Source organism: Schistocerca cancellata, chromosome 2 (assembly GCF_023864275.1).
Source record: "Schistocerca cancellata isolate TAMUIC-IGC-003103 chromosome 2, iqSchCanc2.1, whole genome shotgun sequence".
NCBI lineage: Eukaryota > Metazoa > Arthropoda > Insecta > Orthoptera > Acrididae > Schistocerca > Schistocerca cancellata.
This window is the reverse complement of record NC_064627.1, coordinates 396549519-396568059: the sequence shown is the minus strand read 5'-3', so window position 1 is coordinate 396568059 and position 18541 is coordinate 396549519. Positions and strand designations below refer to the sequence as shown.

Here is an 18541-nt window from a genome sequence, read left to right as displayed (position 1 = left end):
TTGCAAGAAATCGTTCCATAAATAAAATGTCGTACGACTAGGGCCTCCCGTCGGGTAGACCGTTTGCCGGGTGCAAGTCTTCCGATCTGACACCACTTCGGCGACTTGCGCGTCGATGGGGATGAAATGATAATGATTAGGACAACATAACACCCAGTCCCTGAGCGGAGAAAATCTCCGACCCAGCCGGGAATCGAACCCGGGCCCTTAGGATTGACATTCCCTCGCGCTGACCACTTTTTTTTATCTCATTTTGTTCGTTTTCGTTCGTTGTATCCGCTCGGGGCGGACGTCGCAAGACACCCGTTTCAGTTCGTCTTTGATCCATCAACTCAGTTTTTTTTAATTTTTATTTATTTATTTATTTATTTTACACAGTGCAGCTAACCCTCTGACCAAACACGCTGAGTTATCGTGCCGGCACAGCAACCGGGGCGGACAACGTACATGACTACACGCATAAATGTTTCTTATGTACTTTATGTGTTTGTTTTTATGTATCCAGAAGAAAAGTCACATGTAGGGTTGTCGCGAAAGTTTGAAACGTACTTTGGAGTGCAGCGAAGGAAAAAAAGGTTGCGAAATGCGGGTCTAGATAATGCGAGCTGCTTCTGCTGGTTAGCCAGCCGTGGCTGTCGACTTTCCCCGCGGCGACTACTGGCGACACGGCATGCATGACAATCTTTCGGTCGCCTCGCCGCTCTAGTTTCGGTCTGCGCTAGTGAGCCGCTTCACACCTCACATCGTCCAGCAGTGTGCACCACTCATAATGGTTCTACGTTACATTTAAGCCTATTAAATGTACGACGGACGTTCAATAAGTAATGCAACACACTTTTTACCGAAAGCAGGTTGGTTTTATTCAGGGTTCCAATAAACCATATTATTTCCAATTCTTTTGTCTACAAAAACCTATTTTTCAATATAAACTCCTTTCAATGGGACGACCTTGTGCCACCGCACTGCGGGGGGGGGGGGGGGGGGGGGCTGCATCAATAACATCCTCGTCGTCCACTTACTGTTTCCCGCGGATTGCATCCTTCATTGTGTCAGATAGATGAAATTCTGAATGCGCGAGATCCAGGCTGTAGAATGGATGAGGAAGAACAGTCCAATAAAGTTTTGTGAGCTCCTCTCCGGTGTGCAGACTCATGTGAGGCCTTGCGTTGTCATAGAGAAGGAAGCTTTTTTGTGGCAACGAACACGCTGAAGTCGTTTCTACAATTTCCTGAGGACAGCACAGTGCACTTCTGAGTTGATCTTTGCACTTTGCGGGACGACATCAAACAAAATAACCCCTTCAGAGGACAAAAGACCACCATGGCTTTACCCCAGGGTGTGGATTTGAATTTTACCTTCGGAGGCGAGGCGATGCAGCACCACTCCATGGATTACCGTTTTGTTTCCGGGTCGAAATCATTAATCCATGTTTCATAGCCTGTGGCGATGTTCGACAAAAAATTGTCACGGTCAGCCTCGTAAAGCGCAAGCGGCGAGGGACCTATTGGGCGTGTATACGTTCGAGTACCCCAAATGGTGGACTAGTGTATCAGAACTACCAACAAACACGTCCAGTTAAGCAGCGAGGTGTGTTTGTGATCCGCCGATCACCTCGAACGAGAGTGTCCGCACGTTGCAGCATTGCAGAAGTTACTACTGCGAGCGGCCGGCCGGTACGCGGGAGATATGACAGGTCTGCGCGACCTTGCTGCGATGATGACAGACGCCTTGCCCAACGACTCAATGTGCTTTTGTTCGCTGTCAGGTCTCCGTAAACATTCTACAAGCGACTGTAAATATCTGCGATGCTCTGGTTTCCGCCTAAAGAAAATCTCTGCTTGGAACGCAACACCGCTACAGACGCCATTTTGAAGGCTACTTATAGCGCTACAACCAATACGAACTTCATGAAACTGCAAGGGCTGAAGCGAGGATATTCCACGATGTCCCACAAAAAATCTCGCATTTTTTTTTCAAGCGAAATAGGCCGCGAAAAAATGTGTTGCCTTACTTATTGAACGGTCAGTCCCGACATGCTGTGGCATGACGTTTGTGTGAAAGAGAGACGAGGACCTATTGTGTTTAGTGCCCAGCTGATTGCAAAACAGCCTGCAGCTCCTACTCATTGTCGAGTGCTAATGAGAAGCACATCTCGTGGCAAACGTGTGCGGAACTGTTTGAACAACAGTTTAATACAGGAAGTGTTTCGGAGAAATCTCCAGCAAAGCCTGCAATGCAAAACTTTAGTGGATCCGTTTTATTCTGAGCGCCCATTATATGCAAGGCGTAGCGTAATTCTCTTTGCAGACTCTGACGACAGGTTCCTTACACCAAAACAAGAAAAAAAGTCTAGTAAACATGGGCTCCATAATGCATAAAAGAACTATAAGCACTTAAGGTATACATTTTAGAGCACATGTTTACTGGACATTTTTTTCTTGTTTTGGTCCATGTTACCTCGTCCAAAAACATGGAAAGAAAGCACTAGCAGTAGAAGAGATTTGTTTCAGTATCGAAGATGAACAAACAAATACTCACAACTCTCTTTAAGGTACGCATTTTACTAGAAATATTTTTCTAGTTTTGCTGTAAGGAATTTCCTCAAAGTCTGTAAAGGGAATTTAGTTAAACCCCTACATTAGCTTTCTTTGCGTCTTTCGTCGAGCTAATTTTTTCCTCTGGATGTGACAATGTTTGCAGCTTTATCGTTATTCGCGCAATCTGCGTGAGTCAGTTGTAGAGTGTCGGCACGCGTTAAGTTGTTGTCACAAGTGGCGAGTTTGCAGTGGTTTGAAGCTTAGGCGTGTCTTTAAGTGTGTCGTGGGACATTATAGCATTAATTGTTGTTTAATATGGTATGTTTGGTATCACATTACTTAGTCGGGTTAGGAAATTTGGCCGAGTTATAGTTTCAGTGTTTAAAAGTTTACTGGAAGTTGAGGCACACGGTCGATTTCAGACATTGCGTAATTCTGCTGTTTGTATACGTGTAAAAACAAGACTGTCTACATATTCTAAACGACAGATACACTGTTCAAACCATATAGAGCATTTCACCTATTGTTTGAGATACGGCAGTATAGGGTGGAATAGGAACAGTCGGGAACTGACCCATATATACGATGTACAACAATGCTGCACTGTACATCGCTTAGGAAGACTGCCTTTAAAATCAAATCTGGAAGAACCGTCCTTTACTTTTTCCATTAATGTACATTATTCCGGCAGTAAAAACGAATAAATACCTCTCATTCGAATTATTTCAACCAACTGTTACCAGTCACTACAGTTGCTATAATGTATCATTTAAGTGTACAACGGTTGCCGTAAGCTGATGTTTAAAATTATGAAATTCGGCCTAACAAATGATAAAAAGGTCCCAAACGAGAAACACTCCCCACCCGTCCCCCTCTCCAAGTGATCACACTAGAGGAGCGTTCAATTAGATGGAATGGTTTAGAACGGTTCCTAGCGGGTCCATCCCGTAAACCAGAGGAAAAATTGCGCTCCAAAGGGGTGCGACCACGTTCAATGGTACAGCTGGCCCAATTTGAAAACCGTCATTTGAAAACCGTCGAATCGTGCGGGGATGGAGGGAGGCGGAGCAGCAGTGTCACTGGTTGTCAAGATCATCATCCTGTTGCTCATGCATTGCCAACTGTCGTTTTCAACGCTAAATGTGGCCATCCATAAGAGAATTACGTGATTTCAACTTCGGCCGTCGCGGTTTTGTCCTCGTCCCATCGCTTGACACGCTCACGGTGGCGTTGGGCAGAACTGTGGTGGAATCTGGTGCCAACGTGACACGTTAACCCACCCTACACTTCACATGGACTTCTGAGCTCTGGCCTTTTTTCGCGTGTGTCGACACGATGCTGTATGAACCGCCGCAGAGCTCAAGCGTGATAACGCCGCACGCCACGCTTTTTCATCATTACACAGGAAGGTTGTAGGCAGCTTTGAGCCAAATTTCGAACTTCTACGTCGCAATGGAAGACAATTACCGCGTTTAAAAAGAATGATCCTTTTAATTGTGTTGCGCACTGTAAATATTAATGAGATAAACATACAGAGCCTTTCGAGACAAATGTAACTAATCGTTTGTGTGTGCCTTTCGGATACGTTCTTATAATGTGGCAAATCCTTGTTTTTCCTACTTAATAGAACAGTAACGGAGACTTCAGGTGACTCAGATTTGATGTAATTTCGCTTGCCATGTCCGATATTTGGTGCATGCTAACGTTACATGGTTTAAATCTGTGTCTGCTTCTCTGTCATGACTTTACGTTGGAGATCGATAACTAAATTAAAGGCGACTGGGACAACGTCCGTGCCGTAATCGCGTTCTTATGGAGCTCATTCCTTCCTACTCCATTAAACATGGTTTCCTCGGCAGTTCCATTGAATACGGGCATAAAATCTTCCGTTGAGTATATACTGTATGTGGCCTGCTTACTACGCAGATGCTCGCTCTGACCAGTAAGTCCGGACACAGTGGTCGTCGCAAGTGCGCGTACTACCGTAGCACGCACCCCGTCAGACGCAAATTCTCAACTTATCCACACACTACGGGTAATGAGGACAGTGGGCAGGACACTAAAATCATCAGTAATGTGTGGATAAGTTGAGAATTTGGGTCTGACGGGAGTCCGTGCAGTTGCCACGATCACAGCGTCCGGATGGTTTAGTGGCCAGAGAATCTGCTTAGTAAGCAAGAGACCCTGTTCAATTAGCGGTCCGGCACAAATTTTCAACTTAACCCAATTGATTTAAATCAATGTCCACTCGCAGCCATTTTCCGTAATACCTCTGTATCTTAATTCTTTTGAGTAATTGTTCACTGCCTGCTCCACTCTTCCTGTGTGCTGGTATATACGGCACTGGCGCGTATCTACATCCACATTTATACTCCGCAAGCCACCTAACGGCGTGTGGCGGAGGTCACTTTACGTGCCACTGTCATTACCTCCCTTTCCTGTTCCACTCGCTTATGGTTCGCGGGAAGAACGACTGCCGGAAAGCCTCCTTGTAGACGTGTGGCATTTGACAGCAGCCAGCTTGTTATTGGCTGCCTCCCTTCCCTCTTTCTCGGGCGTAAACAAGACGGTGCCGCCATCTTGGTCAGGTCTTCAGTTCGCTTTGACGAATAACAGCCTCAGCACCGACGAAAAAAGAAAAACTGCAGCAGTGTGTGTCAGGAGTAAACAGCCTTCCTACGCCGTAGTCACAGTTTCCAACTATCCCTCTCGAACTCAGAAAAATCCTTCATCAACAGTGCGCGGAAGCCACGCTGAACTGACCACGGTCTCATAAACTCCCAACGAGAAACAAACAAGACGATCGGTACCGCTTATCACAGCTCGTGGTTCCTAACACGCCGGTTAGCGAAAAGCGGGCTTAGAAAGCCGCCTCAGCAGAGCGAGTCGGCGGTGGCGCTCGTTTGCACTTTCCACTGCGCGATGGGGAAATCGTAGCCGCGCTTTCACTCTGTCCGCTCGGAGCCCTCTCGCCGGCGCACCTGTGGAAGCGTACGCTAATTTCTGCCCCCTGCGAAATTTGACAGGAGCGGCGTTACGTAACCGCGCAGCCACTCCCCCTCCTCTGCCCGAGCCAGCGCTTCCATTGCTATCGTCCCATTGGCTGCGTGCTGACGTCATTTGACTACGCGCCCGGTTCGGCTATCGCCAAGGCCACCCGTCCTCCAGCCAGCTGTCAGCGCTGCCTAGTTTACAAGCCGTCAGCTGACGACAAAGATTGAACCCCGACTTCCATACCACGGATGCAGCACTCTCACGGTATCCTGTTTGCACATTGTAGCAAAAAAGGTTGTCTCTACAATTGGCCTGCATGGAAATAATTTGTAAGTTTCTCGAGCAATACTCATTTACCTTCGTCAAATATTTTCGTTTTTCTCTTCAGATTACAATCCACACTCGACCAGTAGCCATATGCAGGGCATCGCCTGTGCGTTACAAAGCTACTGCAAGATGAATTTGTTCCCTTCACCCAGGCCCCCACAACCGCAGGAGTGGTCGACTGTGAAGAGCGGACAAATTGAATAGCTGGCCGGCGGCCATTAGAGTGGTAAACTGACGCGCGGAGTTCGAATGTTTATACATCGCTTTTGGTTATAAACTGCCTTCCCTTGAGTTAGGTCACAAACATAATGCCTTATTTAAATACATTACTACAATATACTTTTTAATTTACGAACAAACAGCAACTAGTCACTATTTATGAATTTATCTTACGTACTACATGGAATCTGCCGTAGCTGAAAGTTATGGACTGGACCCCTAGCATTTTTCGTAGTTCATTTACGATAGATGTACGCAAAATACATCAAAATACTCGAAGTTTTGCCCAGTATATTAATAGATATTTTCTGACTCTACCTTGCTTTAGATTTTATGACGAGAAGTCCGTTATATACGGCATAGTGCTTTGGCAACTCACGACGAAATTATCAAGTTTCAACATAACCTAGACCATGACAACACTACCTATCAGCCAAGTTTCTTCAAAATGATCAGAACATATAAAATGGTATTCAGTTGGTCGGAAATCTTGCCTCCTGACAGCGTGTAACCATTTTTGTAACAGCTGTGGTTTTGAGAAAGGAAACCTGCAAATAGATGCACAGACATTATGCTAATACCGTGTTACAAAAACATTTATTAAGCAAGTGCACCGACATACAAAACAACTTAAAATATCCACATACCTGTGAAATGTAATATTCGTTCCTTTCTAGAAGTCATTTGTACAATTAATCGCTGCACGACTCTTCACCATTGTACTTCTTTTGATTGGAACGTACAGATAGTAGAATTACGAGTAAAAAATACTGTATGTACGCCCCAACAAATATACAACATTGAATCAGGGTCTTCATAAACAACAGTACTACACAACACATCAGACTACAACCACTATAATGGCGTCCAGCCGAAGGTTCAAATTATCCCGCGACAGCAGCGCCATCAGTGAGTCTAGTTATTTTTTTACAATGTCTTTGCCTTCACCACACTGTTAGCTCCATCTGGCAAGAGAGCCGTCGCTCTTCCTGCAGCCGGGCTGCGCACGAGCTGAAAACGTGGCAACGCCGCAGAATCCACATCCCTGTAAACATCTAGAATTATCTCTCTTTAGTCCGTCGTTTTGCCAGTTTGTTAAATATTCTCCTGCGCAAGTAGCAACAAAACAGCTTTTATAACATAAAATCTGTAATGTACGTACGACATCGGTCATATCTTTCTCCAGTTTAAACGAGAGCAAAATCGTTTTCTTGGAGGCAGCGGAACGTATTAACTCAAAACAGTGATATAAAAAGTGCCTTATCATGCTGGCAAATTCAGTTCCATAACAATAAGAAACGCCCTTTGAGATATTTCATTTTGTTTTGTCATTGGCGTAGATGAGCTACGATATTGGCCTGTATTTACAAGTCCCCTGTAAACTTAGTCTTGTTATAGTGTTTGATACCTATCAGCTATGCTTATCGAGGGATAAACATTCATCGTATACATCACAATTGCTTTTTACGTTTGTAGACTTTAGTAGAAGGCAGCGCCTTTATATGGTCATTACACATCACTATAAGACAGCTGATACAGCAAGTAATATTACTTCCGTATTCTACAGGTCATGTAAATGGAAAATACTCTTCTTACTAATTCCGCGAAAGGCAACGCTTTCTACCAACTACTCTACAATTACGATCTACAGCGTCTTGTACTTGCAACAGATTATTCAATCGATTTTGATACTGTTCCTATGACGTTTATGAACAACAAATTGGGAAGGCAGAAGCGACCTGTGAATTAGTTTCCACTGTTATTATCTTAGAGCAGTTGTCGTCAAACTTTTTGCTTAAGACGGACAGCATTTGGGGGGGGGAGGGTTAAATGGTCACTCGAAGAGAAATTCAATTTTTTGAAATTTCGTAAAGTTAGTGCTCATTGGGTGCTTAAGAAGCTGACAGGCAACAACAAGGGCCAGTGAATAATGACAATCTTGGATCACTTGTCTATCCGTACTGTATCATTACTTATCTGGCACTAAAGGTGAAACACAATGGTGCATTTTTTAGCTGCAGGAGATGCACTATGCTCAGAGCGTATTTATTCCTTGTTGTTCCGCACTTCTCGTCCAGAGAGGAGGTTAGTACAAAATATATGCGGTTACTTTCAGTATTCCGTTCCCATTTGTGCAAAGTACAAAAATAAAAGAAAAAAACTACAGTATTCTCTCTCATTTGTGTAATGCCCCCTTGGTCTGGAGTCTCAGTCCCGATTAAGATCATCGTCACTGCTTTAATTTTTTAGTAAAAATAATCGACAAAGGTAGTCGAAGATCGCTCGCGGATAGACGTTTAGGACACGCTCTTGCCCAACGGAGGCAACTGTCCCTAACTGTTCCTAGAGGCCGAAGAATCAGCAATGGGCTACATCGGAATGCAAAAGGTAGAGAAAACCATTGCACTTAACATACACAACGAGTATTCACAGAAACTATATTTGAAAAGCGGTCATTGTGATTTCTCCATTGCTAAAAAAATCCTCTTATTAATCCCCAATTCGTATTTCCGAGAGGGTATTGCCGAGAGGAAGGTGAATGAAGATGAGGCATGACGAGCTGTATCAAAAACGAACATTATGAAGTACCTTGAAGAAAACGATTTATCGACACACAGCACGTTTTCAGGAAATATCTTTCTTGTGAAACACAACAAGCTCTTTATACTCATGAAGTAATAAGTGATATCGGCAGGGGATGTCAAATTGATTCCATATTTTTATATTTCCAGAAAGCTTTCGACACCGTTCCTCACAAGCGTCTTCTAACCAAACTGCGTGCCTACGGAGTATCGCCCCAATTGTGCGACTGGATTCGTGATTTCCTGTCAGAAAGGTCACAGTTCGTAGTAATAGACGAAAAGTCACAGAGTAAAACAGAAGTAATATCCGGCGTTCCCCAAGGGAGTGTTATAGGCCCTCTATTGTTCCTGATCTATATTAACGACATAGGAGACAGTCTGAGTAGCCGTCTTAGATTGTTTGCAGATGATGCTGTCATTTACCGTCTTGTTAAGTCATCAGATGATCAAAACGACTTGCAAAATGATTTAGATAAGATATCTGTATGGTGTGAAAAGTGGCAATAGACCCTGAATAAGGAAAAGTGTGAAGTTATTCATATGAGTACTAAAAGAAATCAGCTAAATTTCGATTACGCGATAAGTCATATAAATCTGAAGGCTGTAAATTCAACTAAATACTTAGGGATTACAATTACAAATAACCAAAACTGGTACGATCACATAGATAATATTGTGGATAGAGCAAACCAAAGACTGCGATTCATTGGCAAAACACTTAGAAGGTGCAACAGGTCTACCGAAGAGACTGCTTACACTACGCTTGTCCGCCCTATTCTGGAGTATTGTTGTGCGGTGTGGGATCCGCATCAGGTGTGACTGACGGATGACGTCGAAAAAGTACAAAGGAGGGCAGCTCGTTTTATATTATCGCGAAATAGGGGAGATAGTGTCACAGACATGATACTTGAATTGGAGTGGCAATCATTAAAACAAAGGCGTTTTTCGTTGCGACGGGATCTTCGCCTGAAATTTCAATCATCAGTTTTCTCCTGATTGCGAAAACATTCTGTTGGCACCCACCTACATAGGGAGAAATGATCATCACGATAAAATAGGGGAAATCAGGTTTCGCACAGAAAAATTGAAGTGCTCGTTACTCCCGGCGTGCCATTCGAGAGTGGAACGGTAGAGAGACAGCTTGAAGGTGGTTCATTGAACCCTCTGTCAGGCACTTTATTGTGAATAGCAGAGTATCTACATTTATACTCCCCAAGCCACCCAACGGTGTGTGGCGGAGGGCACTTTACGTGCCACTGTCAATACCTCTCTTTCCTGTTCCAATCGCGTATGGTTCGCGGGAAGAACGACTGCCGGAAAGCCTCCGTGCGCACTCGAATCTCTCTAATTTTACATTCGTGATCTCCTCGGGAGGTGTAAGTAGGGGGAAGCAATATATCCGATACCTCATCCAGGAACGCACCCTCTCGAAACCTAGACAGAGTCTGCCACTTGAATTTGCTAAACATCTCCGTAATGCTATCACGCTTACCAAATAAACCTGTGACGAAACGCGCCGCTCTTCTTTGGATCTTCTCTATCTCCTCTGTCAACCTGACCTGGTACGGATCCCACACTCATGAGCAATACTCAAGTATAGGTCGAACGAGTGTTTTGGAAGTCACCACCTCTTTTGTTGGTGGATTACATTTTCCGAGGACTCTCCCAATGAATCTCAACCTGGCACCCGCCTTACCAGCAATTAATTTTATATGATCTTTCCACTTCAAATCGTTCCGCACGCATACTCCCAGATATTTTACAGAAGTAACTGCTACCAGTGTTCCGCTATCATATAATCATACAATAAAGGATCCTTCTTTCTATGTATTCGCAATACATTACATTTGTCTATGTTAAGTGTCAGTTGCCATTCCGTGCACCAAGTGCCTATTCGCTGCAGATCTTCCTGCATTTCGCTGCAATTTTCTAATGCTGCAACTTCTCTGTATACTACAGCATCATCCGTGAAAAGCCACATGGAACTTCGGACACTATCTAGATGTAGATGAAAGTGCATCACCGCAGAGCTCTGCATTCCTCATCAGACACTTTTGTTTTGTCGCGCTGTACCACGAGTCAGTGGAAACGTTTTATTTACAAGACGACAAAGATTACCCATCATGTGCATCTGCAGTCGTGTGCTTGTATTCTGCATACCGGCAGAGATGGGAATCAGCCTATATTTGCCGCGGATACGGCTGTAAGAGGTGCAGAGATAGGAGAACTTTCGCCGAATGGGGTGGCGGGGGGGAGGGGGGCGTTGCGAAAATGTGGCCGCCGAGGCGAGCTGCGTTTGCAAAACACGGTGCAAGGCTGCGGGCCGTGACACACTGCGGGCCGAGCCGTTGCGACACAAGGCCGGCGCGAGCGAACGGTGCCACGCAGAACACGCCCAGGGTGCACAGCCGAAAAGCTGCCGATGCAAACTCTCATACTGATATTGCAATCTACAATTTTAATCTGCTTAGTGTACTCATCTCTTGGTCTCCCTCTACGATTTTTACCCTCCACGCAGCCCTCCAATGCTAAATTTGTGATCCCTTGATGCCTCAGATCATGTCCTACCAACCGGTCCCTTCTTCTAATCAAGTTCTGCCACAGATTTCTCTTCTCTCCAGTTCTATTCAATACCTCCTCATTAGTTACGTGATCTACCCATCTAATCTTCAGCATTCTTCTGTAGCACCACATTTTAAAAGCTTCTATTCTCTTCTTGTCCAAACTACTTATCGTCCATGTTTCACTTCCATACATGGCTACACTCCACACAAATACTTTCAGAAACGACTTCCCGACACTTAAATCTGTACTCGATGTTAACAAATTTCTCTTCTTCAGAAACGCTTTCCTTGCCATTGCCAGTCTACATTTTATATCCTCTCTACTTCGACCATCATTTTGCTCCCCAAATAGCAAAACTCCTTTACTACTTTAAGTGTCTCATTTCCTAATCTAATTCCCTCAGCATCACCCGACTTAATTCGACTACATTCCATTATCCTCGTTTTGCTTTTGTTGATGTTTATCTTATATCCTCCTTTCAAGACACTGTCCATTCCGTTCAACTGCTCTTCCAAGTCCTTTGCTGTCTCTGACAGAATTACAATGTCATCGGCGAACCTTAATGTTTTTATTTCTTCTCCATGGATTTTAATACCTACTCCGAATTTTTCTTTCGTTTCCTTCACTTCTTGCTCAATATACAGATTGAATAACATCGGGGAGAGGCTACAATCCTGTCTCACTCCCTTCCCAACCACTGCTTCCCTTTCATGTCCCTCGACTCTTATAAATTGCCTTATGGTTTCTGTACAAATTGTAAATAGCCTTTCGCTCCCTGTATTTTACCCCTGCCACCTTTAGAATTTAAAAGAAAGTATTCCAGTCAACATTGTCGAAAGCTTTCTCTAAGTCTACAAATGCTAGAAACGTAGGTTTACCTTTCCTTAATCTATTTTCTAAGATAAGTCGTAGGGTCAGTTTGCCTCACGAGTTCCAACATTTCTGCGGAATCCATTAAGGAACAAAATTGGCAAAATAATTAAATTCCTCGGGTTTGGCGCTGGACAATATTGGTACTAAGCCAGGTTAAATTCCATTCAGAAAGCGGTTGCACTCAGCGACTATTATATTGACTTGTAAATTATAGATTGCTGCGATCAGTCGTCCTTTTTCAGATTTTTTTTTTAATTTAATTTTTTTTTTTAGAGAAGGACGACTGATGGCTGCAATCTATAATTTACAAATTGGTACTAAGTCTCACAACATTTCTTCGAAGTAACTGTTCGACATCTTTAGGTGTTTCCTGTTATCAAATTTTTGTTGTTACTGTGACTTTTCGTGCTTCGACGATGGATCTATTTCAAACACACTTCTCGGTTTTAAAATAAACAACTAGACGGGTCTAGTGTTTTATTTACAAAAGGCTCTGAGCACTATGCGACTTAAGTTCTGAGGTTATCAGTCGCCTAGAACTTAGAACTAATTAAACCTAACTAACCTAAGTACATCATACACATCCATGCCTGAGGCAGGATTCGAACCTGCGACCTTAGCGGTCGCTCGGTTCCAGACTGTAGCGCCTAGAACTGCACGGCCACTCTGGCCGGCGTTTTGTTTACAATACATTGCACAGTTCTTGTGCACGCCATGACTTGGATCGTGTTGTTTACTAGACCTACATTAGTATACATCAGATGATCCATTGAAGGAGAGATGTTTCGCATTGTTGTACACTAGATATATATAGTTCTAGTGCAACTGGTGATCTACATAAAAGTGATGTATAGAAGCTTGCGTTAGCACTGTCCTGCTTTGAATAGGTACATCAGCATCGGAACACAGCTTTGTCGCGGTTGCAGTGATAAGACTGATCTATAGAGTAGGCTGATGTTTAGGTTAAGTTGAACAGTTTGTTTTAATGTTTCTGTCTTGTTGCTATTTCATCAACTGGTCGTTTCTTGGGGCCCCATCTCCGGCATGTTAATGACGTCATCTGTCTACCGACGTTATGTCGCGTTGTTTACTAACGCCGGAAATTCAGCATCAGAATTCGCTTCATTTTTAAAAGTTTAATAATGGGCCGAGATAGAGGAAAGTATCTACCATGGCCTAGCAGTCTGAATCTTCTTACGCTTCGCCAGCAATGATTTGAGAAAACCACTGAAAACCTAAACAAGGGTGGATGGATCAGTAATCAAGGTATACTCGTTTTTGCATCGGCAGTTTTTCAGAGGTAAGGTAGACGGTAAACACCAGTCACAAACTAAGCCTTAAGCCTTTTCCGACAGGCCGAATGTTACCGACAAGTTCTCGGTTCATTTCAGAAGATATTGTAACACGATTAAATGCAACTAAAATACTTAGCCATAACGATAAAACTATTTTTTCGCAGTTATGCGTCTATAACGGGATTCGACTAAATATTAATCATACCGCATATATCGTGACAGACTGTAAACCAGGTGTTTACGTGTATGAGTCGGCGATTTTTCCTAGGCAACGAAACAATTGCCATCGAGACTGATCATCATAAATAATAGTACAAAGTAATTGAGTCCAAGGCCAGTAGATACTGTATTCCTATTATTTCCTTCATTTCAAAGAGTTGTAATTAATCGTATTATATGCACTTGTTTAACAGGAATATCCGCAGCCGTCCAGTATATCCTATAATCTCTCATCACTTCTGATTATTTTGGGTAGCGGTCGGCAGCATTTCCCTACATTCTTCGTTTCTCCGACATCACCTCTTCGCAGCGTCCAGGTACGGCGGCGTTCATAACATTTTTCGTACTTTTACTTTACCCGTTGCTCTTTTCCATCCACATATTCTGCTGGCATTTTGCACTGCCGCCCATGTCACAGAAAATGTTCAGTAAGCTGTATTCACGTGGCTGTGCACTACTAAAACCATTTCCAGTTATATTCAGTTCATTTCATCATCTTGCTGAAGGCACATATTCATATAAGTAATTCTACTATACTTCGCCTGTCAACGACGACCTTTTCCCAAGGTTATCATACTAAATGAAAATATCTCCTCTAGGAGAAGCATTTCTTTTATTGTTTAGCGCCTGAATTTGCTCTTCTGTATCGCAGGCTACTAGTGATTACTTATTTCTTGTTTAGGCGATGGTCAACAACATGTACAAATTTTACAAAATGCACAACACCGTCCGTATAGAATGTGTCATATTTTAATCTTGTCACAACTTTTGATTTTTATCGGCAGTTATGGTTTTCAGTGGTGACTTTATGTCACAGCACGTATGACATGTGAAACATCTGTGATAATTCTTCTGCCGTTGATGATGGTTTAGAACAGAAACCTGTAGCAGAACGAATAACATTATCACAGACAGCACAGTCTTAAGCGTTTTGTAAAAAAAATATTTATTGTCACTTTTCACCATAAGGCCATACAGCCATCTCTCAGCGTTTGGGAGTTTTACAAAGACTACATTCATTTAAAAAATTCATAATTATTTTTAAAACTGAGATATTATTTTGATGTTGGAGAATTGCTGTAGTAGTACGTAATAGATGATGACATCTGAGTAGTTGCTGTATAAAAGTTTGCATTGCTGTGCAGCATAAGTGTTCAACAGTATGTTCACTTATGATAAACTGACTGCAGTCAATGACAAACCACATATTTTCAAGCAAATCTAACAATTTCTCTTTGCAAATTACACCTACCACGCGAACGTGTCTTCTGTGATTTACGCTAAATGTTGAGTCATCGTTTCGTTTTCGTAATTTGTACCAATATTTATTTAATCCCTTGTCGAATGTTTCTGGAAGCAGGAATTTAGTTATTTTTATGGACACATGACTGGATTACCCGCCTAATTTTATATAAAAGACACCAAACATCCATCAGTTTAAAGTTTTCCTTAAGTCACCAATTTGTTCATACAAGTGAAACGAGTTTTCATAACAATTAAAAAAAGAAAGAAAGAAAAACAATAGCCTGTGACAAATAAGAAATGTCATGCTCACTTCGATGGAGAGACTACAGAAGATATACTGAATTTCATGTATATTCGCATCATGAAAAACGACAAAGGTCTGTGATATGACAGTGCTTTGTATGCGTGTGTCAAAGGGCAAGATATGCTCCAGAAAAGAGACTATAAAATGAGACGTAGGATTTAGTAAGAAAACAAGGTCTTACTGCACGTGACTGTTATCGGAATCACGCGGTAACGTTGCAGTACACAAGTACAGTAATGACTAGGGAAAACGCATCGCAGTGACAATGCTTTCAGGTCAGCTATGCGTATACTACCAACTCTAAGTCACGATAAGTCGACCAAATCGCTGTCACTCCCAGGGGCAATATTATTGCGGTCGACTAGTCAACACGCTAATTTAAAGGCAGCCAGTCTTCGTGTATCATATAGCACTGAGAGTCAGCAGCGTATCACTATGTTGTCGAGAACGCTGAGTATATGGTCTCCCGTGATACTGGACATTAATTCACACACGACTTGATAAGTTTGGTTCTTTGCTGTACTGGCATTTAGAAATCCAATTCTTTCTGCATGCCTCTTGCTTCACTCACAAGTACATAAAATTACAACACACAACTCTTCTACTCTAAATTGTGAAGGCGTTGTTACTGTCATTGAAAAGGCAGGAATCGGATGGTCAGTGTTCCAAAATGCGTCGTAATGCCTTCTTACTGCCTTGTCCTTCCTACTCACTCCACCGTATGTGATCTGTCACAGTACCAGCTGTTCCTAACAGCAGCTCCTACGAATTGCCCGCATTGAAGAGATAACGTCTTGCGATGGTCTCTTGTAAACACGGTCCCTCATTGGCCCCCGCCGCGAGCGAAGCATGCGCAGCTGTGACCTGTCAGCTGTGTGTGGTGGGGAGTTCGCCGGCTGGGAACAAAGAACAACTGAGCTCCCTGTTACTTCAAATGGAAGTGACGTCTTAATGTCATTCGAAAGCCAACCTTCTAAGCAAAAAGAGCACTGTCCGACAACAAATTATCTCTGTGTTCTGTAACATGCATCGGTATATCATTCACAGAAACAGTCAGGACCAGCTAACTACGCAACTTCTCTTTCGCACTTACGAACTCCACTTTTAAGCAAGGTCTCCAATGAAACTAACTTCTCTATATACCCAGTGACTGCATATTAATATAGAATTAATTTCGCAGTTTTTCTTCGACATCTTTAGCTCTCTACGTTCCAGCACTGACATGCACTCTACATCTTGGAACATATTAAATATTTTCTATACGCTCTTCTAATTGCATATCAACTTTGCTAAATTTTATGACCCGAGTACCGCCTTGCAGCAATTAATGCGCAGTTGGTGACATTACTTTTTTTTCCAAACACTGTGATTGTTACAAGAATACCTGTGCTCCGCTGAATTTTAGAACAATTAGAAGGAAAATATATTTATGGTTAACTTGTATTACTGACCCTAATACCCCATCCCAAAACAAATAAATAAACGTCACGCACATACGGAATTCGTAATCTCACAAATGTTACCTGCGACTTATTACACATAAAAATAGATCGTACAGTAGTAGTCTGAACTTACCTCTTGCCCCGGAGGTGATATGGAGATGAGAAGCTCGTCGATGCGAGGCTTGTGAGTTATCACATTCCCGCTTACTTCACGCCCGTTGTAAGTGAGATACACGCGTTGTCCTGCCACCAGAGTCAGACCAGATACTGTTCTGAAGCCCGGACCAACGAGGTCCGCCTCTCTGTATTCGCCAAGAAATCTCTGTTGCGGACCAGGGTCATCAAAGCGTACCGTGTAATAACTCTCATCGTCCGGAGCATTACCTGTAGATTTGACTGCCTGTATGACACCTGAATAATACTTCCCGTCATCTCTTGGGGCGCAAACTCTCGTTCCGATTATAGAACGTTTGGCAAGTCGCTTTCCCGTAGACATTTCTTTATTACAACACTAAGTAACACATTCCAACCATTACCACAATCGAGGTCAGAAAGTCGACGCACTACTTCACACTCAGTCGCGAGGGCTTAAGTTCTGTTTCTAGCGTTCTTAGAAACTTCAGCGTTGCAGTTTCACCAAAGATGAAATTCTCCCAGTTTCACATTAGTTGAAATAACCAGCTAAATACATCCTCGATCATAGATGAGAAACTTGGATTTCATGTCACTTTCACGTCACTGTTTCGTGTAGGTATATAGATACAAAAGTTCCCGCACCGCAACTTCAGTTTATGAACATATAATCAAATATTACGCTACGAACATGCCACACGACGTTTCATTTCGTCCATTCGCTCCAACAGCGCTCTAACAATGTTTAGTCACTACACATGAGTATTCAGTTTTTGCGATATAGATATTCTGCTAACGCATTATCTTGAAGATATATAGCCACTTCACTGGAAAAAAAGATGTTTACACACTTAATTTTGCTCATTCACTGTTCAGTAACGCCAGCGCCCACGCAGCGCTATGTCTCAGGCTGCCAGGCTGTCAACATATCGCGATCAGCTGAGCGCCACTGCAACGCAGACGGTACCTGCGTGTTGACTCGCCGCTTTGCCGAGCTCAGCTGCAAAATTTACCGGCCGGTTCCCGGGTCGAACAGCTGACAGATGATAACAAACCCACGTGACGTCCAGGTTGCCATCTCATTGGCCAGCGTCATCAAGGCTGACCTACATTCCCTATTGGTTCGTTCTCTTCAGAAGAGGGGGAGAAAGAAGTTATGTTTACTGACAAAGTGACAATATTTTTATAAATTGTCAATTATGATATTGGAAAGTGCTTGAAGTGATTTGGTAACAAGAAATGGAACAGTTCAATTGCTGAAGACATTAATGTTTACCATACTCATAAACAGTTTGCAATATTTTACTTTTGTGAATTACGTAGTTAAAACATCCGTTTGTTTTTGGAACCAAAACCGTCATTTTTAATGCTTGAAGTGCTACTTAAAACGAGCAGGTCGCAGTTTGCAGATCGTCTGGATCAATTCTTTTATTAGGTATATACAATTATCGTATTCGCTACCAACAGAATTTTTGATTCCAAAAACAAATATGTGCACTTTCGAATAATAAAACTAAAGTTAATTTAGATAAGTTGTGTAATTTACAAGCTGCAGTTGGTATACTTCGCAACAGATTCATGTTCTTGAATTTTAGATTTGGCGCCATGGCATTAAGGCAGCCATTTTTTTAGTAGACAGTGGTATATTTTTTGATGGTACATCATATTTTGTAAGTTCCTGTGTTCGTTATGCCTATAATAATGTCCTATTTGTGTAGTAGTATGGTAAATTAATTTCTTATGCATCCGCAATTGAACGTTCGTTGTTGATTATGGTAATGATATGATTCTAATTGATAACGCTACG

The 18541-nt window shown here is 42.7% G+C and overlaps 1 protein-coding gene across 2 annotated transcripts in view; it reads right to left on the bottom strand.

The window, feature by feature from the left end:
- Positions 1-17723, bottom strand: part of LOC126161821 (zinc finger protein 395) — a 515999-nt gene extending 498276 nt beyond the window's left edge. For both annotated transcript variants that reach the window (XM_049917923.1, XM_049917924.1), the window contains exon 1: positions 16736-17723. In XM_049917923.1, coding sequence (XP_049773880.1) covers positions 16736-17098 — 363 coding nt within the window. In that variant the 5' untranslated portion in view covers positions 17099-17723. The remainder of the gene's footprint in view (positions 1-16735) is intronic.
- Positions 17724-18541: the final 818 nt, after the last annotated feature.